The sequence below is a fragment of the Myripristis murdjan genome, chromosome 14 (genome assembly GCF_902150065.1).
Source record: "Myripristis murdjan chromosome 14, fMyrMur1.1, whole genome shotgun sequence".
In the NCBI taxonomy this organism is placed as follows: domain Eukaryota; kingdom Metazoa; phylum Chordata; class Actinopteri; order Holocentriformes; family Holocentridae; genus Myripristis; species Myripristis murdjan.
The window spans coordinates 8,071,169-8,098,105 of record NC_043993.1 but is presented as its reverse complement, the minus strand read 5'-3'; the positions used below and the strand labels follow the sequence as shown (position 1 = coordinate 8,098,105).

The window sequence follows — 26,937 nt, the reverse complement described above, 5'->3', positions numbered from 1 at the left end:
ATCAATGCCGTATTATTGCTGTGCACATAAGATAGATAGATAGATAGATTTACTTTATTGATCCCAAACTGGGAAATTCCCATAAATGCATATATAAATACCAGTTGGTTTAATAATAATCGAGTGTACCCAGGGTGCCAGGCCATTTTGTTACTTCTCACCCATGTGCAATGTAATCCAGAAAAAAATGTAATTTGAAACTGAAAAACAACTTACTTATTAAATATGATAAAGTATACCTTCCAAATCCATTTTCTAAGTAAATTGTGTTTTCTTATTAGATAATGAAGCAGTCAGCCAAGATTATGCCACTCCATTTAAATAAAATTGCTGCAGATAAAAAGCTCAGCTCTTTTAGCCCTTGTTAATTGCGGGACTGCTGAAAGGGAAAAGACTTTTATTTTAGATAGATTGGTATGGATACAGTTTGGTATGATATTTGAAAATTAATACTCTTGATTAATACTCTTGATGTTGTAATAAACTTATGTGGGTGAAACAGGTGTGTCTTAGTATTTTATTCTGAAGGTGCTATAGAGAGCACCAAGCAAACTGTTTTTTAAAATTATATAACTATAGCAAAGGCTGTAGGCAGTTCTTCTCCCACGCATCTGCTAACCACTAATGGAAAGCTAAAAAAAAAAAAAAAAAAAAAAAAAAGTGCAAGGGTTAAGTGAGCGGCTCTCTCTCTCTTTCTCTGAGGTTTGAGTTTCCATTCAGCCACAGACACCATTATTGCCTGATCAGCATTGACAAATCTATCATCTTTTTTTAGAGCAAACAAAATGTTATTCCAGTTTATCAGATTTATAGATAGTACATTTGAAGGTAAGCGACTTTTGACTGGACATGCAAGAAAACAAACACTTCAGGCCTCTATATATACTATGAAAGTGTTCTTGTTACATACTGTGCATTGCTCACAACAGTTGCTTCGCTCAGGTTAGTTAGGCCACAGTAGAAATGAGAAATACATGGTGACAACCTCATGCATAGCAGTGACTGTTAAAAACCACATGTTTTTCCTTTGTCTATATCTGCACAAACCACAGTGACAGTAGCCATATTTATATCTTCGTTTGAGTGTACACCAAGAGAGAAAAACACCACAGAAAAGAAAGCACGAAAGACAGAGAGAGAGAGAGAGAGAGAGAGAGAGAGAGAGAGAGAGAGAGAGAGAGAGAGAGAGATGTGGTCAAAGTGTGATATTGAGAGGTTTGACGTGAGAGTCAACAAGCAAAGACAAGTTTTCACTGCAGTTTTCTTTAAAGATACATGATTTCATTCTTCTTGATTAATGTCGTATGTTGCAAATGTAATATGTGGTAGTATAACATAAGTTTTGTAAAGATAAAAATGGTTTCTCAAAGTCCAGTAAATGTTCCGTTGATGCAGGGGAAATTGTGTTAAAAAATATTGATAAGCAGATGCACAGACCAGGTTTGAAACTCTAACATCCCATGACACATGCCATACATGCACACCCACACACATTGCAAGCACCTTGTAAAAAATGTTTTGTGGTTAAGACATCACATACTTAGTTGACCTGACTTGACATTTGCGTTCCTCTTTTAAGAACAAACACAACACCTGACGAACTGTCAAAAGTACGCCATTGAGTGCTATTATAAGAGTCTGTTATTTGATCTCAGTGAGCTCTGCAGAAATATAGTACTGTATACTATAACCTGAGCAATCTCTTTTAACAACACCTGTGCTGCTGACACTAACATCACTTAGGCTAATACTGTAGGTAACTGTACAGAAAGATTTTCAGAGTTTTCATTTATTTCATTCCCTTGTTAAGACATAGAGTACATTATCACAAGAAGAAAGACAAAGAACCAGAACAGATAGAAAGAGCATTCCCATTGAAACCAACAACTTCAGACAATCACAGGCATTTGGTATGGCTAAAGTGGCTGCTCTCAAACTCTCAGAAATGTGTATGTTCTAATTCTATGAACAACTCTATTTTTAGGATGAGCAGATTTATGCAAGCTAACAACTGCCACTCTCATACTTTGGCCTTCTAAAAAGCTTCACAAGCCTGACAGTTTATTCTTGAAAAGCAGTTAAACCATATTTCACTTTATGAAACTACAGCGAAATAATTATTTTCTCCCCAACCCAAAACGTTTTAGGGACTGCCCAGCATTTAATTGGAGGGCCTGATCAAAAAAAGGATAGAAGGATAATTTGTCTTTTTTTTTTTGCATTCTGGGACAGGGCTGAGAAATTTTACACAAACAAAGGGAAAGGCAGCAGGATTTGTAATATGTAATTTTCATTTGCAAATTTGATTCACCTTGTGATTCAAGGTAAACTACTTTCTGCTGGCCATAAAATCAACTTACAGAGCTAAGAAAGCATACATCTGTGTTTGAGTTGGTGCAACTCACTCTATGGTCCTACAATGTTGAATAAACCTTTTAGCCCATATTCCACTGGGACACTGCTACAACAATGTGAGCTGAATCACTGTGTTAGTTAAGCTCAGTTTGATACACTTGAGAAAACCGATAAAATTTAGCAAGCACTAAGCTGGTCGCAGTTTATCATGAATTACTGTATGTGCTTGTTCTTTTTCATGTTGTGTATATCAGTTTATGCTTGCGACAGTCATAACACTGACATGTTTCTCTGATGGAAAGTAGCTTACAGACTGACATAACCCGAATAGCTGATAGCCAGTAACCCCATATGGTTATTGAGGAGCAGAATGATGCCATACAGTCCCCATTATGTGCCATGATAATCTGGGGTTCATAGGCCTACTGTATGTTGTAGATACTTACCAAACTCATAAAGTTAATTTAATAAATAGGGAGGACACTGGAACATTTCTCAAAAATGGAGAAGGTCAGAAAAAAATCCCAAAGCAAGCTAACCCTAACTCTAACCATAGAAAGCTATGTCCTGTTGCCCTCCTGACCCCAACTCGGTCAGGGTGGTCAACAGACATGAGCAAAATTGTCCTTGTTGGCCAGTGGTTAAAACAAAGCCAAAGAAGCTATAGAGATGACAACAAGAGAGAAACATAGGCCTAAATTCCATAAATTTACATAAAGATCTCCTGGGTTTAGCTGTACTAGATGCAGTATTGTGACACTATAAGTGAGTGCTGAAGTTGTCCTCTGAAGACACCGGGGTTCCTCGGCTGTGTGGGTTGTTCACATGACTGAAACTCACAACAGCCATGTTGTCCAGTCCTTTATTCTGCCAAACCTTATCTATCTCTCCTTTCCTACCATTCTGTTTCCATTTCAGTGCTTCATTTCCCCTCAGGTCAGCTGTATTGCTTGCCAGTGGTGCTACTGTGAAAACATTAGCCTCACCACTCCAGCCTAAGAGGACAAAAAACAAACAGGGTTGAGACTCAAGAGACAAAAAAAAAGAGAAGTCAGAGAGAAGTCAAGCACAGTCATGACACCAAGAACAGAAAACAAGGTCAGTCAACATTAACATAAAAAAGAGGAGGGGTAGGGGGGTGGGGAATAATAGGCTTTGCAGATTCTGGCCTGAGGGTGGCACTAGAATGGTGGATCTCAATCTTTTTGGCTCATGACTCCTTAAAACAAAGCAGTGTTTACTCATGACTCCCTGTCACAGGCAGAGTGTGCAGAGTGGTGAACTGGTCCACTTAGAGAATAACCACCTGTTCAGCGTTGTTTCATATGATTAATTATCAAAGGTGGCGTAATGTTTTACAACTGCTCAGTAGTTTACAAGAGGACAGAAAAAATAATAATGATAATTTTGCACCGTAAGAATGTTTTTTTTTTTTCTTTCGCTTGGCATAATCATCTTGCAACACCCCAAAATGATCTCATGAATCCCTGTGGGATCCTAACCTTCAGTATGAGAACCACTGCACTAGAGGAAAGGTCATGAAGTCAAGAAAATTAACAGGGATCATGAATTCGCTAAACAAATTTCATGGTAACCCTAAAGATTTGTTGCTTTAAAGTTAAGGGTTGGATGGACAGACATATAGACATACAGGCCGACACAACACAACATATGCTTAATCCCTGCCTGCTAGAGTTCTCAAATTCTGCCCAAACCCGACCCTACCCGACCCTACCTGACATTTTCGGGTTGGGTAGGGCCTAAAATGTATGTGAATTGGTCGGGTAGGGTAGGGCTTCGGGTTGTGGTTCTGTGGTGAAGCTGCCTTTCGCCAGCTATTATGTCCATTCTCTCACTGCTACTAGAATTTGAGCCACCGGCGCTGCTAAATAATGGCAAATTTGACAATCTTTTTATTTTCCCTCTCCTTTCTTTTTTTTTTGGGCTTTATCTGGCTGTCGGGCCTAAAGTTCGGCTAACTAGTAGGGTTGGGTAGGACCTCGGGCTGGCCCCAATATGGCCCGGGTAGGGTAGGGTCTTTATTTTCAGGCCCGATGAGAACTCTACTGCCTGCTAGCTGGACAAAATATGAAAGAAGAGTTAAACAGTGTCACTGTGCTAGTAGAAAAAGGGAGCAGTAACTAGGATTTTGGTGGAGGGATTCTCAAACTTTGAAAGTAAAAAGAAGAGGTTTACCATGGCAGTTTGATCTCTTCAGTTAATTTTACTATGCCAAGGTATTTTGGAGGATTACCTCCCTCCTCAGGGAACGCATAGTCTTTAAAATCTTCAACCCTTTTCTATACTCTTTTTCATTTAAAATATTGTGTAAATTATTACCTTTCCACCAGCCACACCTCAGTGACACCTTGGTGATGAGGTCATCCAGGGGCTGCAGTGAGGTCATCCAGACAGGAAGGAAGTCCCAGTTCTGTAACCTGCGTGGCAGACAGCCTGGCCTTCGTTCCTGGAGCACGTTCACCATTGCAACAAAGGCAATCACTACAACTACTGGTACACCGACCCCGGTCATCACCCTCCAGCCAGCCATAGAGAGGGCAAACACAACAGACGGAATGACGATGAAGAGGAGGAGGAGGTACAGGACAGCAAACCAGCGGTACCTGTGTGTTATATTCATATTTCATTACTTCAGTGCAGATTTGTGTGATGTATCAAGAACTTCTGAACATTATCTTGAAATGCCATATGGTGGTGGTAACAATAACACTGGTAATAACAATGGTCAAGTAATATATTTTGCTTTAATGTAATGGTACAACCACAATGTTTAGTGGCCATTTTGGGGTCAATTCATTTCCCCAGTTCATTTTGGGGCACATTAATCCTGTGAGTGAAAACAGAAACTATGACCATTACCTGGCAGTGCAGCTGCCCAGAGCACAGGCCATACTGATAGGTATGCGTGAGGCTGGCACTGGATACCACAGCAGGATGCCAAGGAGGTTGAAGAAGAAATGACACAAAGCAACCTGGAAAAGAAGAGGTGGTGAGTAAGTGAGGTGAGAAAAGTGAAAAACAGACGTAAGTAAGAAGGAGCTGGTCATACTGTAGATGACACGGGACAAAATGGGAGACAAGGCAAAATATGGAAGAACTGGCAAGGAGGGATCTGATAGGCCTATACAGAATTTCTACTGATGCAAGTTATAAATCTTTAGAAAAGAATCATGCACATTTGTGGGTCTAATGCTTTTTTGTTCACAATCACTGAGCACACGTGAATCTCACAGTTACAGAATTTGAAACTGCATCTTTCATGTTTTTTGTTTTTTTTTTTTTTTGTAGTTCATTGAAAATACATTATTTAAATCTGAAATAATTCGTATACATACATGCCTGTGTATGTGTGTGTGTGTGTGTGTGTGTGTGTGTGTGTGTGTGTGTGTGTGTGTGTGTGTATGTGTGTGTGTGTGTGTGTGTGTGTGTGTGTGTGTGTGTGTACCTGTATGGCAGCACCCAGTTTATCCCCAGGACTAGCCAGGGCAGCCAGTATAGCTGTTGTTGTGGTTCCCAGGTTGGACCCCAGAGTCAAAGGGTATGCTCTCTCAATAGTGATCACCCCAATACCTGAGGGTTCATGATATCACATGATATACAACAGGTGGGTCCAGGCAAGCCCACAACACACACATTATAAAGCCCACAAGTGACACAACGATAAATAACTGCCGTAGATAACTGTCTAAACATATCATTTCTCAGGGTGGAACTAATTATGCTCTCTCCTCTGTTCTTCCTCTGTCACTTTTCTGCAGGTGTTTCTGCCTTCCAGAGCCATAGAATCCATAGCATCCGTGATTACAAACCACCTACTTCTGCTCAACACCTGTTTCTTCAGTATTTACATTACATAATATTACATTACATTACATTACATTGGATCCGAAATGCCTAGTGTTTTTGTAATACTGGTTGATCATGAGGTGCTGCGGGGGTGAGGCTTGAGAGAAGCACACAGAAAGTATTTGATATAAAAATTATGCATTATGGGTAAAATATCCCTTTAACATTTCAGTTTAACTTAGAACAGTTAAGAGTCCCTGATCATAGAACCTAAGGGACCTACTGAAGGGGGGATGCAAAAGGCCACAAAACATCAGAAATATACTGAGGGGTAAGACCATGAGCAAACAGCAAGATCTTACAGTTGATTCTATAGCCACCAACAAAACAGCTTAGCTGGGAAGAGCAGAACAGGATTATTGTCTTTTAACAAATGTCCTCCACATTAGATGTTTAACAAACATGCCTCCCTCTGCCCCAGTCCTGTTAATGTTGGACCAAACTAATGGTAGCAACACCGAGGAGGTCATTCATTAACTGCTGTCATGCCCAGCACAGGGGAGGAGATCTGCACTCATGCTAGAATTTCTTCTTACTGGCAGCTGGTTGATCCCTCATGCGCAAAAAACATAGGAAACATTTTTTCTTTGATAAGAAGTTGAGGTCTTGAAACAGAACCACACACGCGCTGACCAGTGCAGTGTGTGTGTTGGCAGGCATCATCTTGTACTGTAAGTTAGAGGTGAGGGTGTGTGGTGGTATAAATGATAGGTGTAAATATTTTAACATGGTCTGAGTTGAAAAATACTGAACCTATATCTTTTAAGACAATCTTTCAGTCATTACTTCCACTTTTTCTCTGGTATCTGACTTGAACCCCGTCCTGCATTAGCCCAGTTGCCACACTGGCGTTTGAGTCCCGACTCATGCGAGAGCGCGGGGTTATCTTTAGCTAGCATTCACTAGGTAATGTTCACTTGATAATATTAGTAATATTAGTTAACATTTTGTAATGCAAACCATGACGTTTTCCAAACCTTTACCATGACACCGAACATTTTCCTGGCCTAAACCATGAACTTTTCCTAACCTTAACCAAGTAGTGTTGGTGGCTGACAAAGCAGACGAAGCAAACGGAAGTGGCTAAAGTGGCAACGAGCTAACTGACGTGACCTTGATGCGGGCTCCACCACGTTTGCTGTAAAGGCCGATTTATGGTTCTGCGGACACTGGACGCTGCGTACACGCAGTTGCTACGCAGATGGTGTGTGCCTCTCATGCTTCTGCATCCTGTCGGTCTAGTATGCTAAGCAATTCCCCGCCGATATATTATTATCATATTGTTACCTACGCCGACAAACCTTTTCAGAAACCTTATTTGTGGCATTGTAAATAAACAGTCATGTTTTTACAAAACTTACTTGTTTTATTTTCTCAAACAAATAGTACAAAACAAGGTGCAGAAGAATTGAAATGCGCATGTTAAGTACAAATGGTGCAAAACCATAGGCGGAAATCCCAGGGGGGTCATGGGGGACAAGACCCCTCCATCCAAGTGAACGCCAGTGAGTCATTTATCACACCACTTGTTCACCAAGCACAAGGTTGTAATATGAAAAGCGATATTTTTCCCCTGCTTGGTCCAAAACCTGCCTCTTTCAGCTCACTGTTTAAGCTTATAGCTAATGATTGTTCACAAGCTCAAGCGAGTGCATGACAGTGAGGGAGAGAGAGGACAGACCACAGGAGGAGCAAATACTGAGCTTTTTATTCTTTCAAAAAGTCTGTCAGGATATTAATGTCACAAATAGTTCATATTTTACTGGTATTTTGAGTTTGTCTCTAGATAGATAACTATTCATTTATTTATTTTATTTAAAGTAGGCTATTTGTACTTTGAGTCTGATGTTGTATAGCATCCCACCCCCCTCCATTTCAATTATTTCCCCTACAAGGAAGAGCACAGCATTCATTTCAGGTTGTGTGCGCATGACACATTTATAGACTAGCAAAACGATTTTCAGCAACTTCATCCTGCAAGTATTATAGGAGCTTCATAATTGTTAAATCTGTCAATGACCGTCAGCGTCAATCTTGTCTGATTTGCATTTGTTATTCATTCACGAGAGTGTATTAATGCGATTATACAACTATTATCAACAAAATAAAATGTAGAATCAAAATGTATTCATACTGTGGGATTTTCGCTCTCAAAATATGAAAGTTTTTTGCTACTATTGTCTCCGTTTCAGCGGAAAACATGAGAACTGACGGTAACTAGTCCTTGTCAGCCAGCAAACTTGGCCTTATCATGTTTTCTATACATTGTGATTCCCCAAAATTGAATAAATACCACACAAAGCAAAACAAAACTGCTTTGCTAGCTCAATCATGTTGTAACCAGAATATCCGCTGGAAAAAATAATTTTTTCATGGACTGATAGTTATACTTCTGCCGACTTCTCAGTCATTTTTAAGCTAACAGTGCCGTGACAGCAACTCACCAACACAGCTGATCTTTATCTACAACCAACTTATATTAACATTTATATTTAATTACAGGCTACTTTCCTGTGTCGGCGCCAGAACAAACATTTATCTTTTCATAAACTCACTGGCAGATGTTTTATTTCAGCTGGGGGTGTGTCACTCCAGTTTAACGTCAGCTCGGATTAATGTGGCTAAGTAGCAAAAGTAACGACAGTAACCAGTAACACCTTTCCGGGGCTTTTGCTAATCACATTTTCAAGCTGTTATCAATTTACCTTTGAAATAAAGACGACAGTTTTCACAGATGTGTTGATTTATTAAATGTTCATTTCAATGTAAAGATGCAAACAAATTGATTAAATCAATGGCCTAGGAAACTTATAAAGAATAGACAAATTAATAACGATTAATAGGCTAATTAATAACTAATAACATTACCCATTAATCACAAGAACAAAGTTATAGCTGCATATCTTACAGGTACTGTCCGTGGTGCTGAATCTGCCTCAGCAGGTACTGTCCGTGGTGCTGACTCCGCTTTGGCACTTTATTATAGAAATTAAAGTTCCATAAAATTCACAGAGGATCTTGTTTAGCGCTTCTTTCCTTACAGCTGAGAAATCTGCTGTTTGCCCGGTGTTTTTCAGGTAGTCTTGTAGACATTTGACAGCCCAAGACGTTGACCGGGCCGTGCCGGCTTCATTTCCTGACTCTCCAGCTGATCCAGCTCTTCACTCGTCACTCTCGCGTATCTCTCCTTTTTCTCTTCTGTCTTGTCTTTCTCGTTCAGCCATTCATCCAAACTTAGGTCGCCAAATAAATCAAAACTGACAACAAACCGGTTCATTATGCAGGCGAACAAAGTTGACAGCGGCTTTTGCTGCGGGTTTCGGTGAAACGTTTCATGTTGCCATGGAAACCACACAGATCCAGGCAATAAGATATAGGTGGAGTAGCCTAATATTTTCACGAACTGGCTAGAAATGACTCTGCCGTGAGTGACCACGTGCGTTGCATTCTGGTTCTGACTCATTCGTTCTAGCTTGGCTTTCAGAACTCTCAGATGTAACAAACCGACCACACAACCAGGCTACGGTAGCCTGCAAGGTTTTGATACAGCGATCATGAATCATTATTGACAGCATCTATTATTTAGGACAAAAAGGAAGTCACAAATATTCACAGGACCATGAAGGCTTAATGTTGATTTGTGATGAATTTTTGGTTCAGAAACATTGATTTAAACATATTTATTGATTTGCAGAAATGTAAAATGGCAACTTGCATCTGGGTTGTCCTATATCTACCTCACTTTACCTCTCTTGTTCACATTTGTGTGTGTGTGTGTGTGTGTGTGTTACCTATGAGTGGCGTGATAGCAGAGGTGAAGACAGAGCTACTCTGAACCAAAAAGGTCACGCCTGCTCCTGCTACTAGAGCCAGGTAGCCTGACAGCCAGGTGAATGGATGGGGGAAATCTGGTGGAGAGAGAAGGATGTCACTGAGATCCAACATTTTCACATCAAATAGACTCTATACATGAAAGTTGTAATTGCAAGTGGTGGGAAAAGCTTGCATCATTCTACATCATGAAAAACAGCATATTTTGATTGGTTGAGGTTAAACATGTAATGTGGCCTCTCTTTCAGTCAAGAAGTGTCCAGATTTTATTTCACTATGAATGCCTAATCTGACATAGTGACCATCACAGTAGGCAGAAATATCATGTAGCGTGATCCCGGCTTAAATTACCTGTGTTAATGACTGCATTGATAGCACTGGCCACCTGGCCCTTGAGGAGTGAGTTGAGCAGTTTAACCAGCAGTATCAGACAGCTGCACAGCACCAGGAGGGAACAAGCCAGCAGGATCAGACCTACAGCTAAGTCTGACAAAGAACTGTCCACAAATAGATGTCTACCTGGGACAGACAGACAGGAAGATGTACTGTAGAATACTAAAATATGGTAGTGCTAGGTTGTAAAATAAATTTAAAAAAAAAAAAAAAAGATAATCTTAGAGGACAATTTTACCATTAACACCGCATGCATTGCAGCTACAGGAGCCCTCATCTTGCCTATGCATGCATGCAATCTCTGTGACAAAACAACTGCAGCTGAAACACATTGTTGCATGTAGCTTTTGTCTGTTCCTTTTCTTTTTTTTTTTTTTTTTTAAGTTTATACACTTTTGAAATTCATTGGCAAGCCCTGAACAATTGGCACGATTTTCTTGAGGGCCCACTACAGAGCCAAAACCTGGGCTTCAGATCCAGTACCAAAAAGGCCCCAGAGTTCATGAAAGACTTTTGGCTGGTAGCTTGCAAGTTAGCAGCAGGTCATAAACCTCAGAGCAGAAAAGAGCAGAAAAGAAAAAGATAAATAGAAAAACATGCTGCAGCATTGTGAAACATGCCGTCAGTGGCAATGCCTCAATTCACTCTTGTCATAGAAATAGAAAGCAAAATGACTATTATGAAGTAGTTGAAAACTCTGCCAGGTAGGTAGGTGGTTTGTACTGGTTTCTTAGGCTGATTTAAAATATTAATGATGCATAAATGACACATTTTGAGATGAGACACATTTTTGAGAGGAGGGGAAAAATGAAGAAAAGGGACTGAAGGGCAGAATATGACTCAACGTTACTGTTCTATCACAGAGAAGAGGAGACAAAAATGACTCGGGCTTACATTTCTCTGCATGCGCTGGTTGAGAGAGGTTGCCTGCTCTCCACACTGTTTTATTGTCCTGTAAACAAAGATAATCAGTGACACAGACCAGATATAGACAAATTTTTGTGTTCAGGTTAGGGTGACCTGTTGTAAAGTTTAAGATCAATCAGACAAGAATATGACCAGCTGGATTTTGGACATATACACACACACACAGACACACAAACACACACACACACACACACACACACACACACACACACACACACACACACACACACAGTACCGGCACTTCAATGGTTGGGGTTTGGCACCACTGCTTCACTAAACTTCTGTTCCTCATGCTCTGGTCTCCAGCGGCGATGGCTGTGATGACTGACTGATCCAACTACATACAGAGTGTTGTAGAGATTTGCATTTTTTTTTTTGTACTTGATTTGAGAAAGGATATAAAGCAAATTAGGTTTGGTAGCTAGCCAACACCAAAGATAAATAAGATGAAAGAAGCAGAAGAAACTTTATGTACAATTATTGGTTATTATGGCTGACATGTAGCACCTTTGTAGTGCCATTTTTGTATGTTTTAAAAAGCATCATTAGGGTTTTAAAGATGTGTTATTTCTTAAATATAGTAAGATCAAGCACTTTTGCTTGACATAATGAAATTAAATTCCATGCAACACCTCTATGAATTAACATAGTGATAATATCTGAGCTTTAAGAGATTGAACATTTTCTCTCCTTTACAGTGACAGCACAACAAAATACTCATGTGCACATTTTTTGTCTGATTGGCTGATGGTAAAACAAAATATTTGTAACTCTAAAATTTTTAATATATTCTTGTCATTAACCATTCTAAAGTGTACCCGCTGACCAAGCTGTGATTTTTGGCCTTCATTGAATTTGAATTTGAATTGAATTTGCTTCGCTGTCTGTACAGAATAAATATGAACGTATGTTTGTATGAACATACAAACATACAGGACAGTAGACAGTGTCTAGTACCTGGATGATCATTTTGGTGAGTGGTTCAGTGATGACCTTTAAAAGCTCAGGTGCCTGTTTTCCAGTCCTGAGCAGAAGGGCGTCAACCACAGCCTGTGACAGATGCCTCAGCAGTCCAGTCACAGCCTCCAGTGGCAGGAGAACCAAGACAGACAGCCAGTTAAAACAGTCGTGGACTGTGGCTCCAGCAAATGCCCTGGAATAAGCATGTTGAATGTGCTAAACATACACATCAGTGTACACAACTGGATAAATGCACACAACTGTTGAGACGCACACGCGCACACATGGCCCTACCGTTCAAACTCATCTCTGTCCCCAGCCTGCATCAGAGCAACAATGGTATTGGTGACTGATGTCCCAATATTGGAGCCCATAATGATAGGAATGGCTGAGCGAACATCCAGCACTGTACAAATTCAGACAGTTATACATAAATTTGTAAAAATGCAGTAAAAGTACAGCACATAAAGTACAGTATGTTATGGTTGGTAAACATTGTTCCACGTGTGCATGAATAATAGAAACATTAATCAGTTGATTAATGTTGATTAAGTTGAATCTTTTTTTACAGTGGTGGCAGTCAAAGTGTTAAGTGCATCAACCATTGTTAAGACTGAGGCTGTAACTCACACCCAGAAGAGACAAGGCTGACTATGATGGAAGTGGAAGTGGAGGAGCTCTGGACTAACACTGTCACCAGTATCCCCACCACAAGCCCTGCCACCGGGTTAGACAGGATGGCATTTTCCTGGAAGATATCCCCCGCCACCCTGCCTGAGAGAGACACAGAAAACAAGACGAAGAGGAGAGAGAGAGACAAGAATAGTAAAAGCTTTGATTGTGAATATAAAGAAGAACCTTTGCTTACATTAACCCTCCTATTATGTTTGGGGTCAACTTGACCCCAGTCAGTGTTTAACGTCTCTAAATAAATGATTAACATCTTTTTTTTTTTTTTTTTTTTTTTTTTTTTTTGCTTCATATGTTATGCTTTATTTAAAGGGCTATTTAGGTAGTCAACAAAGAAACATGAAGTACCTGACACAAACTTTGGTAACAATTTTAGTTACATAACAAAACAAAACACATTACAAAAGCCAAGATAAGTACATTAATGTGTTATGACCTGGCCAAAAAGAAAAAAATCATCACAGTCAGTTATAATTAGTTTTCCAAACCCCACTAAAACACCCTATATTATCCAGACTGTAACTTAACCTGCGCCCTCCCATCCAGCTTTTGACACCCCCGCCCAACACACACACGCACTCTTACCCAGTGAGTTCTTAGTGCATTTAAACTCTAAAAATATCATTACATCTTACAGTTATTATTTCACCTCTCTTTTTGTATTCCCTTTCTTTTCCTAACATATAAACTATTTTACATCATTATAATGATTATGATGATGATAGAAAAGGTGATAATGATGATGATAGAAAAGGTGACAGTGATGATGGAGATGGTGGTGATGACGATGATGTTGGATGTTCTTATGGTGGGTACCTACCACCAGCTAGCTGGAAGGCAGAGCTCAGGATGTCAAGGGAACAAACAAAGAAGTATAGAAGAAGGAAGAGGAGCGTGATGTTGGTGAGGCCGAATAGCAAAGATTTCACTTGTTCCAGTTTCGACTGAGTTTCCATTGCAGGATCCTGTAAGGCAGTAATTGCTGTTAATGGCTGTAAAACAGTGACAGGTGGTCATTTTAGCAATAGCACTGGTGCCAATGGTATGTCACTTACTCATTAATTTTATATGTGTGAGCTTATGTCTGTATTTTGTACTTGATTCTTTATTTACATCACTTGTTGACATAGCACTTATATAATTTGTTCTTTTTATTGATAGATTTAAAAGAAAAAAAAAACCTTAGTAAGCCATAATTTCTGATCTGTAGCTCCACATTTAATGATCTTGTCAGGTATGGTGCAATCACTGTAATTGGACATTTTTGCTCAAAGGTTTTTGCATAGTTGTTGCAAAGTTTTTCCATTCAGAGTCTGAATTTTGGTCGTTGGATGTGGTGTCATCGTTCTTCTGGGGAAGATCTTAGGAAGATAAGTGATCTTCCTGTCATCATCTCTGCACTGGCTAGGTGCCAGGAGATTGTCTTGAGCTGCTTATTTTATTATGCAGTTTTATACTGCTTTTACAGCACACTGCAAGGGCCAAGGACAACAACTGGGAAGTGGAAAGTTAACATTTGCAATTTACTACCCACTCCACGTAAACCATAAAACTATGGAATGATATTCAACATCTAAATTATACAATGGAGAATTTTTGCATTGCAAACTGCTACTAAAAGAAAAAATGGATCGGTATCACGTTATTACGTGAAAAGTTTATTGTTATTGTTTCATGGTATAACAAGATACTTTCACATTTTACCATGATGTTTTCACATTATTACAAGATATTTGATTTTTCTTTTTCTGGCGTGGCAATATGCGTCCGTAGTAAGCAAAATAGCAAAATAAAACTTCTTCCTGTCAAGCCCTGCTGCAAACATACAGTATGATTTTTTAGCTTGTCTGTTTTTACAGTACCTGGGATTATGGTGAAACTGCACCAGTGAGTGCAAAGTGCTGATTCAGAATACAGCCCCACCACAGACAGAAGCTGAACTCACTGCCAGTCGCTTAGACCGCCTGTGCAGTCCTCGGGCATCTCCTTGGAAAAAAAGAAAAAGAAAGAAAGAAAGAAAGAAAGAAAGAAAGAAAGAAAGAAAGAAAGAAAGAAAGAAGACAAAAGATTGAAAGACAGTGACAACAGCCGAAAGAATCAAAAATGAACTTGCTCTCCCCTCATAAAGTCTGAGACAAAGGGGAAGAGACAGAAAAACAGACAGGGTTACAGAAAGAGAAAAGAAAAAGAGAAGAGGGAAGAGAAGAGCATCAGACAGAAAAAGAAAGGGACGTGCTGCACTGTGCGGTGTACATTAATCCACTTAGTGCAATATGGTTTACTGATTGGTTAAAACAAACCTCAGACGCTCTCTCTAAGTCACTTATTTTGTCTATTTGTCTGTTTTTTTGTTTTGTTTTGTTTTTGTTTTTGTTTTGTTTGTTTGTTTTGTTTTGTTTTTTGGTTATTGGAGGGGGAGATTGTTTCAATTACTTAGGTTTCAATATCTATGACCTCTCTTCTTTCTTTATGTTTTTTATTACATATCCAACTTGCAAAATGAGAAAGTTAGTTTGTGTTAAATTAATGCTAGTTTGTGTAAAATTAATGCTAAAACTGCCAAGTAAGTTTTGCCCTGGTGTTGTGTTTGCATCTTGATAATCATCCTTTTAATCTAACGCAGACGAGCCCATGAAACTCTCCTCAGCGCCACGTGGGAATTTCCCCTGTTCCCAGCTATCCTCCAAGACACACACATGGTATTGCAGAGCAAAGGTTGAAAATTACTCATTTGACACTGCAAAAAATATCAGTCGAAACCAGTGTTTTAACCTAGAAATCACTTAACTTTTGTCAACACTGTAGTGTCAAAGAAATTCATTTGGAATGAAAAAACTGAAATTACCACACCATGTTTTTTCCAATAGGTTTTAGATTCAATTAACTTCTTCTAGAGTTGAGATTGACATTTTTTGCAGTGTGTGTATATTACCATTGGACTGACACATGTTATGTTGTTGCAGTGCACAGGGCCCATTTGCAGCAAGTCAGTAGCAGAGAGACGATATTATGAAAGATTATGATGAGACGACAGCCTTCCTCGGACAGTGGGGATGTTTCCAGCAGATGGTCTTCTTCCTGCTCTGTGCCACCGGCATCCCCAATGGATTCAGCGGCCTCTCAGTTGTCTTTCTGGCTGATATCCCCCCACACCACTGCCTGGTTCCTGAGGCCAACCTGACCCAAGAGTGGCACAAGGCTATCATACCAATCGAGGTGAACACCTGAAGACAAGGTTGATTAGCAGCAGAATAAAAGACTCAACTGAAACATGGAATTGTTAAAGATGTTCCTGTAATAACTCTAGCGGTAATTATCTCAATAGTGTCTCGGTCACACCTAATAGTGAGGTTTGAGTGAGCTTATCTTACTTTATGAAATGGTATAACTACATTTTTCATTCTTTATTCCTATAAGAATTTGCAGTTTTGACTTTGTGCATGTGCCAGAAATATCATCATATCTAATGGATTTGCTGCGATATTTCTAAAAGTAATTATAGGTTTACAAAAGTATTTTTTTCAAGAGGTGAGAGACAAGGAAAGAATGTAAATAGATATTTGTGAGACTTAAAAAAGAACTGAGCAAGTCCTTGCTATGGGAAGGGACCACAAGCATATTGCAGAATGAATTCTTTATTTTTATATGTTATTTAAATACTTTTTCACCACGCCACCAGACACATTATGTTTTCTGTCATGTGTAGACAGTGTCATTGAAGTTGGGCGAATTCAGATCTCCCCAAATTTAAAACGTACAGTAACTAAGGTGCTTTACTTGAAAGCCAAAATATTTCTGTGTCATATTTAAGTGTATTTCACTTGTATTATGTCTTTACTGGTCAACATGAATAATGTTTCTGTGAAATCTGAGCTGAAGAAACATAGACCTTCATAAAATAGCTGTTGCGTTTCTCCAAAAATTTCGACATTATTGGATGGTCTCCAACAGAAAAGCTGAAAGAATAAAGGTTGCAAATGAAATCTTGTCGGTAATATCATTGGCAATTTTGCTTATTGCACTGTAGTTACTCTTGTATCCCAGTTCCATTGCTCATTCTCACATTTTTTAAAATTTATTTGTTGTATAAAGCCAATAGCACATTGGCTTTAGACAACAACAGCAGGCAAGGTGGGAACACTTTGGTAAAAGCAGGAGCACGTAGTACAAGTAGTCATGGTCATAGTAGAAGCAGAGGTAGTGACTGCTGTAGAAGAGGCAGCAGTGGTGATAGTTGTTGCTGACTTTCATGATCTCACCATGAAAACTTATCGCTTTATTCATTTCTGCATTCTTTCATCTGGAACATACAGTACAGTATATATAGATTTTCAGCAAGTAGATTGGGGGTTGTTACTCTTTAAGAACTGTTAATGAATGGAAAGTGCTGTATGTATGGATACAGGCATTGTAAGGAAACGTCTCAGCTTGATGTTAACAAGTTACTGCCCAATCTTTATTTTACTGCATTTCATCACACATTTTTACTGTGTTGTTACAACAAAGGAATACGATCAATAATGACAATTTTACTGATGGAGTTTGTTTTGACGTGACTGTGAGGTGGTGAACGGGCAAGAGGAGATGAGCAGGTGCAGCCGATACAGACTGGATGTGGTCAGAAATCTGTCCGCTCAGGGATACACTCCCGGCAGGGACGTCAACCTAACTGATCTGGAGCAGGAGGGCTGTTTGGACGGATGGAGCTATAGCAGAGACACCTACCAATCCACCATAGTCACAGAGGTCAGTGTGTGTGTGTGTGTGTGTGTGTGTGTGATATGTTACGAAATGGAACATAAACACCAAATGTCGACCAAACAAAATATAAATTTCAAAATTATGCTAGGAGTGGCATCTAGTGAGCATGAAGTAGAATACATGTGAGAGCTGGTATCCTATAAATCAGACAGTAATACTAGTATATTATTTGTAATATGACAGTGCCACACATATGTCATACATTCACTATATGGACAAAAGTATTGGGCCACACCTCTTAATCACTGAATTCAGGTGTTTCATTCAGTCCCATTGCCACAGGTGTATAAAATCAAACTGCTAGCCATGCAGCCTGCTTTTACAAACATTTGTGAAAGAATGGCTCGTTCTAAAGAGCTCACTGAGTTCCAGCGTGGTGCTGTAATAGTAATGTAATAGGATGCCACCATTGCAACACGTCAGCTGGTGAAATTTCTTCCCTCCTAGATATTCCACCATCAGCTGTAAGTGCTGTTATTGCCACCAGGTGGCAGCACCACATAAAGTTACAGAGCAGGGTCGCCGAGTGCTGAGGCTCATAGTGCGTAAAAGTGGCCAACACTATGCTGACTCAGTAACTGCAGAGCTCCAAACCTCCTCTGGCATCAACATCAGCACAAAAACTGCGCCAGGAGCTTCATGGCACACGATGGCCGAGCAGCCGCAGGCAAGCCTTACATCACCAAACACAACACCAAGCATCAGATGGAGTGGTGTAAAGCACACCACCACTGGACCTTCTGTGGAGCGACCAATCACATTTCTCTATCTGGAGGTCTGATGGATGAGTCTGGGTTTGGTGAATGCCAAACGTTCCCTGCCTGACTGCACTGTGCCGACTGTAAAGTCGGCACAGTGCAGCATTTTTCTGGGGTCGTTCCAGTGAAGTGCAAGTGAAATGCTTCCTAATGCAGTTCTTTTTTTGGACAAACCAGTATCTTTTAAAGTCTTCTTCATTTCCTGGTTTTCCAGTTTAACCTGGTGTGTGGGGAACAGTGGAAGCAGCCCGTCACTTCTACAGCTTACTTCCTAGGAGTGCTTTGTGGATCCTTCATCTCAGGACAGCTCTCAGACAGGTACATTAGCACAATATGACAGTATGATGACATATGATCAGATACAGTGCAGTCTATCTTGTACAATCTGATATATGATTTCTTGATGATGCAACATAATACAGTCAGGTATAATATATTGTGGTACAATGCAATGCAATGCAAAACAATCATACCTGCCATTAGTGAATACATTCTCAGTATTTGTGACTTCAATATTGATCAAGTTGCTTATTTTGGAGATGTTAGTACCATGCTCTGTTGAACTATATAACAATCAATATTATGTCTGATATGAGAAATCTTTGTCTTTCATTTTCAGTGGGTGTTTTATATTTATTATGGTGTATTAGTATAAGAAAGCAAGGCTAATTAAGAGGTTAAATGACTGAAGCGACATGAACACAACAGTCATGTCCACACGTAGCAATGTGCATAAAGATAACATAACAGTTTATGTCAACACCACATGTTATGTCATGTCCACACCTAGCAATGTCGTTCGCTAAAATTTCCCCCAATCAGCTTTGCATGTTTCTCTCTGTGTAGATATAATTTGAAAAAAAAAGGGGGAATGCAATTTCTTTTGTGTAAGAAATATATTTGGACATACAAAAAAGTATATGTATGTTTCTTTGTCTTTGTGAGTTATCTCTATCAAAAAGTTAGGGTCATATTTTCCACACACAAAGAAATCTTCAGAAAGAATTTTGATGCACATTAGATTGTATTTATTGTGCTACTTGTCAAAATGTAATTAATTAATTAATTAATTAATGAAACACTCAAACACAATAGTAATCAAACAGTAATTTCAAATAGATGTGTAAATACTATATGGATCATGGCTGTTGTGTTATTTTATTGTTGGTCTTCCCATGATAGATTTGGACGGAGACCAGTTCTCTTTGCAACAATGGCAGTGCAGACGATTTTTACTTTCATTCAAATCTTTTCCCCATCCTGGACGGTGTTCACCATCCTCTTCTTCACTGTTGGATTGGGACAGATCTCCAACTATGTGGCTGCTCTGGTGCTGGGTATGACTGAACACCTCGGGCTCTAGTTTCCCGGCGCAGCGCGGGGTGGCGCAGTGAGGCGAACCCCGCGCAGAGCTAGTTTCGACCGGCGAAACGGCAGAGGCGGACAGTGTCCAAGTTTCGCAGACGGACTTGCGCGGAGATGGGAGTGGCGGCGCAGCGGGGGGAGGTGTCAACAGATTCGGCTTGGCGCAGTGACAGTTTTGTGCAAAAAGGCTTAGCCGAGGTGCGCCAAAAGCTCGCCATCTGAAACCACGTCTACTTTCAGCGCAAGGCGGAGCGGAGCCGGCGCAGTGGAAGTTTGGCTGGCTGGCGCACATCACCAAAACCTCACAATCAGCACAAACGGTGCCAATCTCCTTTGATCTGACATCAGCTGTGACGGGACAGTTGATATGGAGATATATGTATGTGCTGATTGTGATCGTAGCATTGAATAGTGTTTTTTTCGGTATTTATTGCATCGTTCATGTGCCTGACATTCCTGAAGCCTGCCGGTGAGGTTTTGGTGACGTGTCCGCACTGCTCGCCGGTCTCCGCTCCGCGCCTGTCTCCTGAGCTCCGCTCCGCCTGCGGCAATAGACCTCCATGTCAGCTGTGTAAACTTTCATTACGCCTTCGCGCAGCGCATTTTAAAGGCAAGGACAGGGGCTCATTTGATTGGTTACATGTGAATCGGCTGTGTCAAACCCACTCCATGCCTTCTCTCCTCCCCTCCGCCGGTAGGAGGGATGGCGGAGTACTTGCGCCACCGAGCACGGCGTGCCAAACTTGGAAAATCCGCCTGGCCACACCCAGTTGGCGAAGCGCATCTGCGCTACGCCCCCGCCTCGCCTGGTCTGCGAAACTAGAGCCCTTCATGTTATTGTTATGAGCTCAACATAATGATTTCCTACACAGGAAGCAGGAACAGATAATGACTGACAAAATGATTCAGGTAGGCTACTTAGCTTATGATAATGATGATTATATAGAAGAGAAATGTAATTTACTGTGTGCACAGAATGCATTTTTGTATTGTAGAAAAACATAGATTGAATGTCCTTTTTCATGCTCGTCGCTTTCTCTCATCTCAACATGTGCCTGTCTTTTTGTCTTTGCTTCTCTTGCTGCAGGCAGTGAGATCTTGGCAGGCAAAGTACGCGTCCTGTTTGCATCTCTGGGTATTACTCTGTCCTATGCCACTGGCTACATGATGCTTCCTCTCTTCGCTTACTTTTTGAGAGGCTGGAAATCTCTCCTGCTCGCCCTGTCTCTGCCTGGCCTGCTCTACATCCCCTTCTGGTGGTGAGTGACGTTCATTACAGGAAAGGAGTGTGACATACCATACATTAATGCATATCCATTTTAACTTTATCAACAAAAAATAGTTCGTTTTTGTTTTTTGTTTTTGAAAGAAGTGAATGTGAAGGCCCGCCATTTTAATTTTAATTTTTTAAAGCCTGTTTGATCCTGCCCATCAGACCTAAACATCTTTGTCTCCACTGTGTTGCTCAATGAGGCAGGTTCATCCCAGAGTCTCCTCGGTGGCTGCTCACCCAGGGAAGAGTGAAGGAGGCTGAGGCCGTACTGAGAAATGCTGCTAAGAGGAACAAAATAAAGGCTCCACAGGACATCTTTAAAGACTACAACGTAGGTTGGCTTCAACTTAAAGCATGCAGTTGTTAAAAGTCCCTCAAAGTCACACCTGGTCCACTGAAGCTGAGAAACAAAATGTCACTTCAAGTAATAAGACTTTTGGAATATGAATTTAAAGTCTGTCAAAGAGATTAAATCTAATGTTAGATTCCTAGAATCCTAGACTCTGAAACAGTTTGAATGTGAGAGTGTTCTTGTTTAATTAATGAATCTTCATTACAGACAATTACAGACAACTTTTTCAGTCAGTGGGAAGGGACAGGTGGGTGGCATTTACCTTTTAGTCCATTTCTGTTTCCTGGAGGGCAACTTGCTGTTCATAAAACAGTGTTCTGAAAGCTTCCAGACATTCACTCACTAGATTCAACTGGCCTGACATTAACACATAGAAAACTCCACCCATCTGACTTTTTGTCGCAGGATAAACTGAATGTTGCAGAGCAAAGTATTTAGAAATACTGTTTGGCCCATGTCTGCTCCACTTCCATGCATTCATTACCCTTTTTAAGAGGGAAACTACAGAATATAAAGACAATAAGGCATCTCAATGGCATTTAGGTAGCACGTGGTGTTCAGCAGAGCAATGAGGCAGGAACTGTGAACTCCATCAGTGCAGATGTGTGTTGTTGTGTGCTATAAACTCTCATCACTGTTAGTTCTGTCTTACCAGGGATGTTCCTTATGGGATCAAATTGTTTATTCGGAGTAGTCATGTAAAATGTGAGTTCTTACTTTTGTTCCTCCAGCATTGCAATTGGAGGAATTATTAAAAATTGTACAGTGCATGCACACTGAGGATTTGTCCTCTCCATTATATTTCATTATTGTTTTCAACCCATGTAAATTATTCAATTCAGGATAGGTTAGCTATGCTTCTAGAAGAATGACAGGTTAAGATTTCATGAAACACTTTGACATCATTGTTTTCACAGACTTCTATTCATTTATTTGTAAACAGTTGTACCCATGCTGAATGTGCTCTATTATGCCATCTAGTGTCCATTTTGAGGTTATTTCCTCACTGTGAGTGATGAGCATTAAAAGTAACCTAGAGGGCCGAACTAATGGATGAATGGACATTCAGCTCTTATTGGGTATTTGGCCTGAGCACTAACAAAAGCTTCTAATTGAGGTTCAAGGCGTAAAATGTTACTGGGAGACAACACCACAAAGTGAGAGTGAGAGTGAGGTTTTATATCCTGCAGGCTGATATGGATAAGAGCCAGGGTAAACCTGAGGAACGGCACAGTGTTCTCGACCTGGTACGGACCAGCAACATAAGAACTGCAACAATCATTCTCATCCTGGTGTGGTGAGTATCCAGTGAACAAACTTCAGAGATCACATTAACCCCGTCATAATTCAAAATGACAGTTCAGTGTTCACTGCTTGGTCATGGACGTTTTCTCAGAACAGGCATATTAACTGGCACTAGATTCAAACTTGTGCTCTTGCCGGAAGAGGCTGATGTCTGAATCCACTGGCTACCCTGCTTCCCTGTTGTTTGTCAGTACTGATGCTGAGAGTGGTGGACAGTTATTAGAGTTTTGTATTTTTCATTAGTTTTAATTTTGGTTTTCAATTCAGTTTCAGTTCGTTTCCAAGGTAGCTGTGTTCATTTCAGGGTTTTTTTTTTGTTTGTTTGTTTTTTTCCAAAATGTTTAGTTTATTTTAGTTTTCTTTAGTTTCAACATTAGTTTGTTCATTATTATTATTATCATTATTATCATTATTGTTGTTGTTGTTATTGTTGTTGTTGTGATGATGTTGATATTATTATTAAGACTAAAACAAAGACTTAGACTTGTTTTTTTTTTCTAAAAAGTCTAGTTTTTACTTTTATTTCAGTTAACTAATTTCTTTCCACACCTCATTTTAGTTTTTAGTTTAGTTTTAGTGAACTATTATAACGTTGCAGTGGTGATGATCTTGTTTTCTGAAGATAGCCCAGTGCGTGGTCTGCACACTGTTCCCATCAGTTTTTGCAGTTTGATATTCCATGTGAATCTTTACTTTGGTCAAACTTCCTTCTTTCCTTGCTACCCAATGCAATGTATGACCGTCCACTATATTTCAATCAGGAAAAACTTGTTTGAAAATAGAGAGATTTGCTGTGTGAGATATACAGGCTCTCGTCAGACATGTACTGGAGCTTTTACTTTGTTGGTGATGGGGAGGCAGGGGTTGCACGGGGGAGGAGTTGTCTGAAAGAGCACAGATATGAATGAACGATGTGTATTTATAAAAAGAGTGACAATTAGATTAAAGCAGTGATTAAAGATTGAATCTCAACAATATGAGCAGAAAGGCAGGCAAACTGATTGACTCTCTCCACTGAACTCCATCTAAGGCAGACTGCTGCCTTAGATGGAGTTTCTCAGAGGGAATAGCTGGAGGATTTTGAACGGGGCCACGAGAAAATGGGGCAGACTGTGATAGGATGAGACGAGCACGCACAAGGCAGACTGGCACACGATAAGCTCATGATGTGAGACTGAGTGATGCAAGTAGTCTCTCTTGTGAAATGTATGTGTCAAAAGTTCAGTCCAATCACTCAAAGGTGTGCCATCCAGGGCTGTTTCAAATCGATTCTGCAGTAACTTAAAAAAAAAAAATTGATGCCTGCCTTTTTATATGTGGTCTTTTTCTTGGAAGATGGGGAAGATAAAAATATTAAGGTTTAGTATGTACCTTAAAATGCAAATTGTTTATATATTCCTGTGTTGGATAATATGTTAAAATGTTTCCGTGTCAGTAGTACTGTATGGAGGAAACTCTCATTCTGATGTAAGTCATCCACCCACTTATACAAATTGTCGGTGGCTTTTTTGACCATCTCTTCTTCTTTGTTTTTTGGGGTTTTTTTTGTTTTTGTTTTTTACTTTGATTTGTCCATCAGCAGTAAAATAAAATAGAATTAAACAGTTTCACATTTATTCATCCTGATTCCAGCCGAACAACACAGCTGATTTTACCCATAGATTTTACCCATGCTCTTGCTGGAAAGAAGATCTACAAGGCTCTCAGTGGCACATGGCTGGAGACTACTGATGCAACCTATACTGTACACTCTGGGCTCAATAGCTCTGTATCTGATTGCCCAGGTCCAGTCTGAACATTGCCTACTTCTGCCTGTCCCTGAACACATCCCAGCTCCATGGAAATCCTTATGTCAGCTGTTTCCTCTCAGCAGCCGTGGAGGTTCCAGCATACATATTCAGCTGGCTGTCACTGCACCGCCTTCCACGTCGCTTTTGTGCTGTAGGTACCCTTCTGCTGGGAGGACTGTCAATCTTTGTTATTCAACTGGTGCCTCAGAGTAAGTAACAAACAGCTCAATCCATCCATTCATCCATCCATTCGCTGTCCACTGCTTATCAAAAACCAGGTCATGTTTGTAGCCAGCTGAGGACTGCAGTGCAGATGTCTGGCCATGTCACTAGCTCCTCTGGGGAAATCCCATGGCATTCCAAGGCCAATAGGGAAATGTTGAACTCCCAGCGTGCTCTGGTTCTGACTTGTAAATTTAGCAAACTGGAGCAGAGAGCCACGCAATGGGATGTGAGTGACACAGACCATGTGACTAGCTGACATATCTGGAGACAGACACTAGCTGCATTTACATGGACTCATTATTCCAGCAATAATCAGAACAGTAGCCCAATCAAAATAAATATGCCTAAGTGATTGAAAAGATACCAGAATCCACTGAATCACTGACCACTGGAAATGTTTGAAGGCAGAATAGTTATATTATAATGAAATGCTTTAGGGCAGATAAACACACATCTTACAGGATCATTATATGTTGGGTCCATGTAACCATTAACCAGAATGATTTCAATCAGGTTGAAGAAATATCATCCTTGTAACCACAGCTGCTGTCTTGGCTCATTTTCTGTCCCTCTAATGCTTCTCATAGACACAAGTTGAACTGAATTGAACTGACCTGAATTGACTTGAACTGAACTCAAATGAACTGAACTGGAAACAATGTAACACAGCACAACTGAAATGGACTGAGTTGAACTGACTTTAGTGCCCAGCAATTGCAGGAAAAATTACCTTTATTTTCACAAAAAAAGTAAAAATGTCATAAGAAAGAACCAAAGCAGTAGTGACACACAAGATAAGCAGCATGAGAGCAGAGCACAGCATTAATCTCTACTGTCCCATCCACTCCTCCTTCAGGTTTGCCAGAAATGTCTGTGGCCCTGGAGATGCTGGGTAAATTTGGCATTTCCATGGGTTTAGCCCAGGTGATTGTGTTCAGCACAGAGCTGTACCCCACAGTGATCCGAAACACAGCAACAGGGACCTTTTATACATTCTCCAGAGTGGGAAGCGCCATTTCGCCTTACCTCTTCCAACTGAGTGAGTAGACTGGGATTAAATAATAGCTTTTAGAATTTGTTTTCACCAGCTTGGTGCACCAGGTGAGTGTGGTTTCCACCTCAAAATAATGTAGACGTGTCAAGACAGCTGTCAGTTGGTTGATGCACTGAGCTGGGCGTGAGCTGGCATACCCTAAGTCCAGAAGGGACATCGTAACAAGTCACCTAGTACACCAACATACTCACTCACAATATGAATACACACACACACACACACACACAACTCAGATGTTCTCCTATCCTAAACTGTCTCTCTCTCCTTGTATAGGCACATATTATAAGTATCTGCATTACAATATACTGGGGTCTCTGGTTATTCTCTCTGCCGTGGGCATTATGTTCCTTCCAGAGACCTTTGGACGACCTCTACCTGAAACTATTCAACAGATGCATAAGAGAGAAAAGTAGGTTGTTCATGGAATATTCATGTTTTTTTTTTTTTTTTTTTTTTTTTTCAAATATACTCAACTGGCATTTGCCTAAAACTATTAATTAAACCAAATGCATATTTTTCATTACATGTGTCAACAATTCTATTTTATTTCTTTGATTTTAAGCAAGCATGCACAAATTACTGAATTTTCAACAGGTTTACAAACTGAATTTAATTTAAAGTGATATTATTCCATAATGTGTTTTATTTTCTGTCTCACAGTTACTGTTTTCTGCTGCCTTACCATTTAGTTTGTGCTGTTTGTAGATTAAAACAAATCAGTTGTACTGGCATTTGCATATTTGCACATAATGCTGTGAACTGAAAACAGGACATTTCATGGAGATATCTATCTATCTATCTATCTATCTATTTATTCATTTATTTATTTATTTATTTATTTATTGGTTGGCTACATCTTGATAAGTGCTCAGTTATGTGGTTAGAGGTAGATGATTTTTCCCAAGGAAAAACTTGCCTGACAGTGTTCAGAATAGAAAATATAAAAATTGTTTTTATTGTAGCAAAATTTACATTTATTTTATGAAAATGTCCTAGATTACTGTGTTAATGAAATCATGATTATCGTCATA

General features: G+C 39.9%; 2 protein-coding genes across 2 annotated transcripts in view; one reads left to right on the top strand and one right to left on the bottom strand.

Annotated features, from left to right (window-relative positions):
• LOC115371603 (sodium-dependent phosphate transport protein 2A-like) overlaps window positions 1-13,988 on the bottom strand; it is a 40,284-nt gene extending 26,296 nt beyond the window's left edge. The window contains exons 1-11 of the mRNA XM_030069062.1: window positions 13,844-13,988; window positions 12,964-13,107; window positions 12,628-12,739; window positions 12,331-12,526; window positions 11,615-11,710; window positions 11,341-11,398; window positions 10,405-10,572; window positions 10,014-10,130; window positions 5,822-5,946; window positions 5,236-5,348; window positions 4,696-4,979 (exon numbers count right to left, since the gene is read on the bottom strand). Coding sequence (XP_029924922.1) covers window positions 4,696-4,979; window positions 5,236-5,348; window positions 5,822-5,946; window positions 10,014-10,130; window positions 10,405-10,572; window positions 11,341-11,398; window positions 11,615-11,710; window positions 12,331-12,526; window positions 12,628-12,739; window positions 12,964-13,107; window positions 13,844-13,979 — 1,549 coding nt within the window. The 5' untranslated portion in view covers window positions 13,980-13,988. The remainder of the gene's footprint in view (window positions 1-4,695; window positions 4,980-5,235; window positions 5,349-5,821; window positions 5,947-10,013; window positions 10,131-10,404; window positions 10,573-11,340; window positions 11,399-11,614; window positions 11,711-12,330; window positions 12,527-12,627; window positions 12,740-12,963; window positions 13,108-13,843) is intronic.
• A 2,044-nt stretch (window positions 13,989-16,032) lies between these two features.
• LOC115371363 (solute carrier family 22 member 5-like) lies at window positions 16,033-26,319 on the top strand. Its single transcript, XM_030068697.1, has 10 exons — window positions 16,033-16,239; window positions 17,587-17,769; window positions 18,757-18,860; window positions 19,725-19,879; window positions 20,995-21,166; window positions 21,385-21,511; window positions 22,723-22,829; window positions 24,622-24,836; window positions 25,709-25,891; window positions 26,180-26,319. Exons 1-10 carry the CDS (start codon window positions 16,033-16,035, stop codon window positions 26,317-26,319), a joined length of 1,593 nt encoding a protein of 530 aa, XP_029924557.1.
• Window positions 26,320-26,937: the final 618 nt, after the last annotated feature.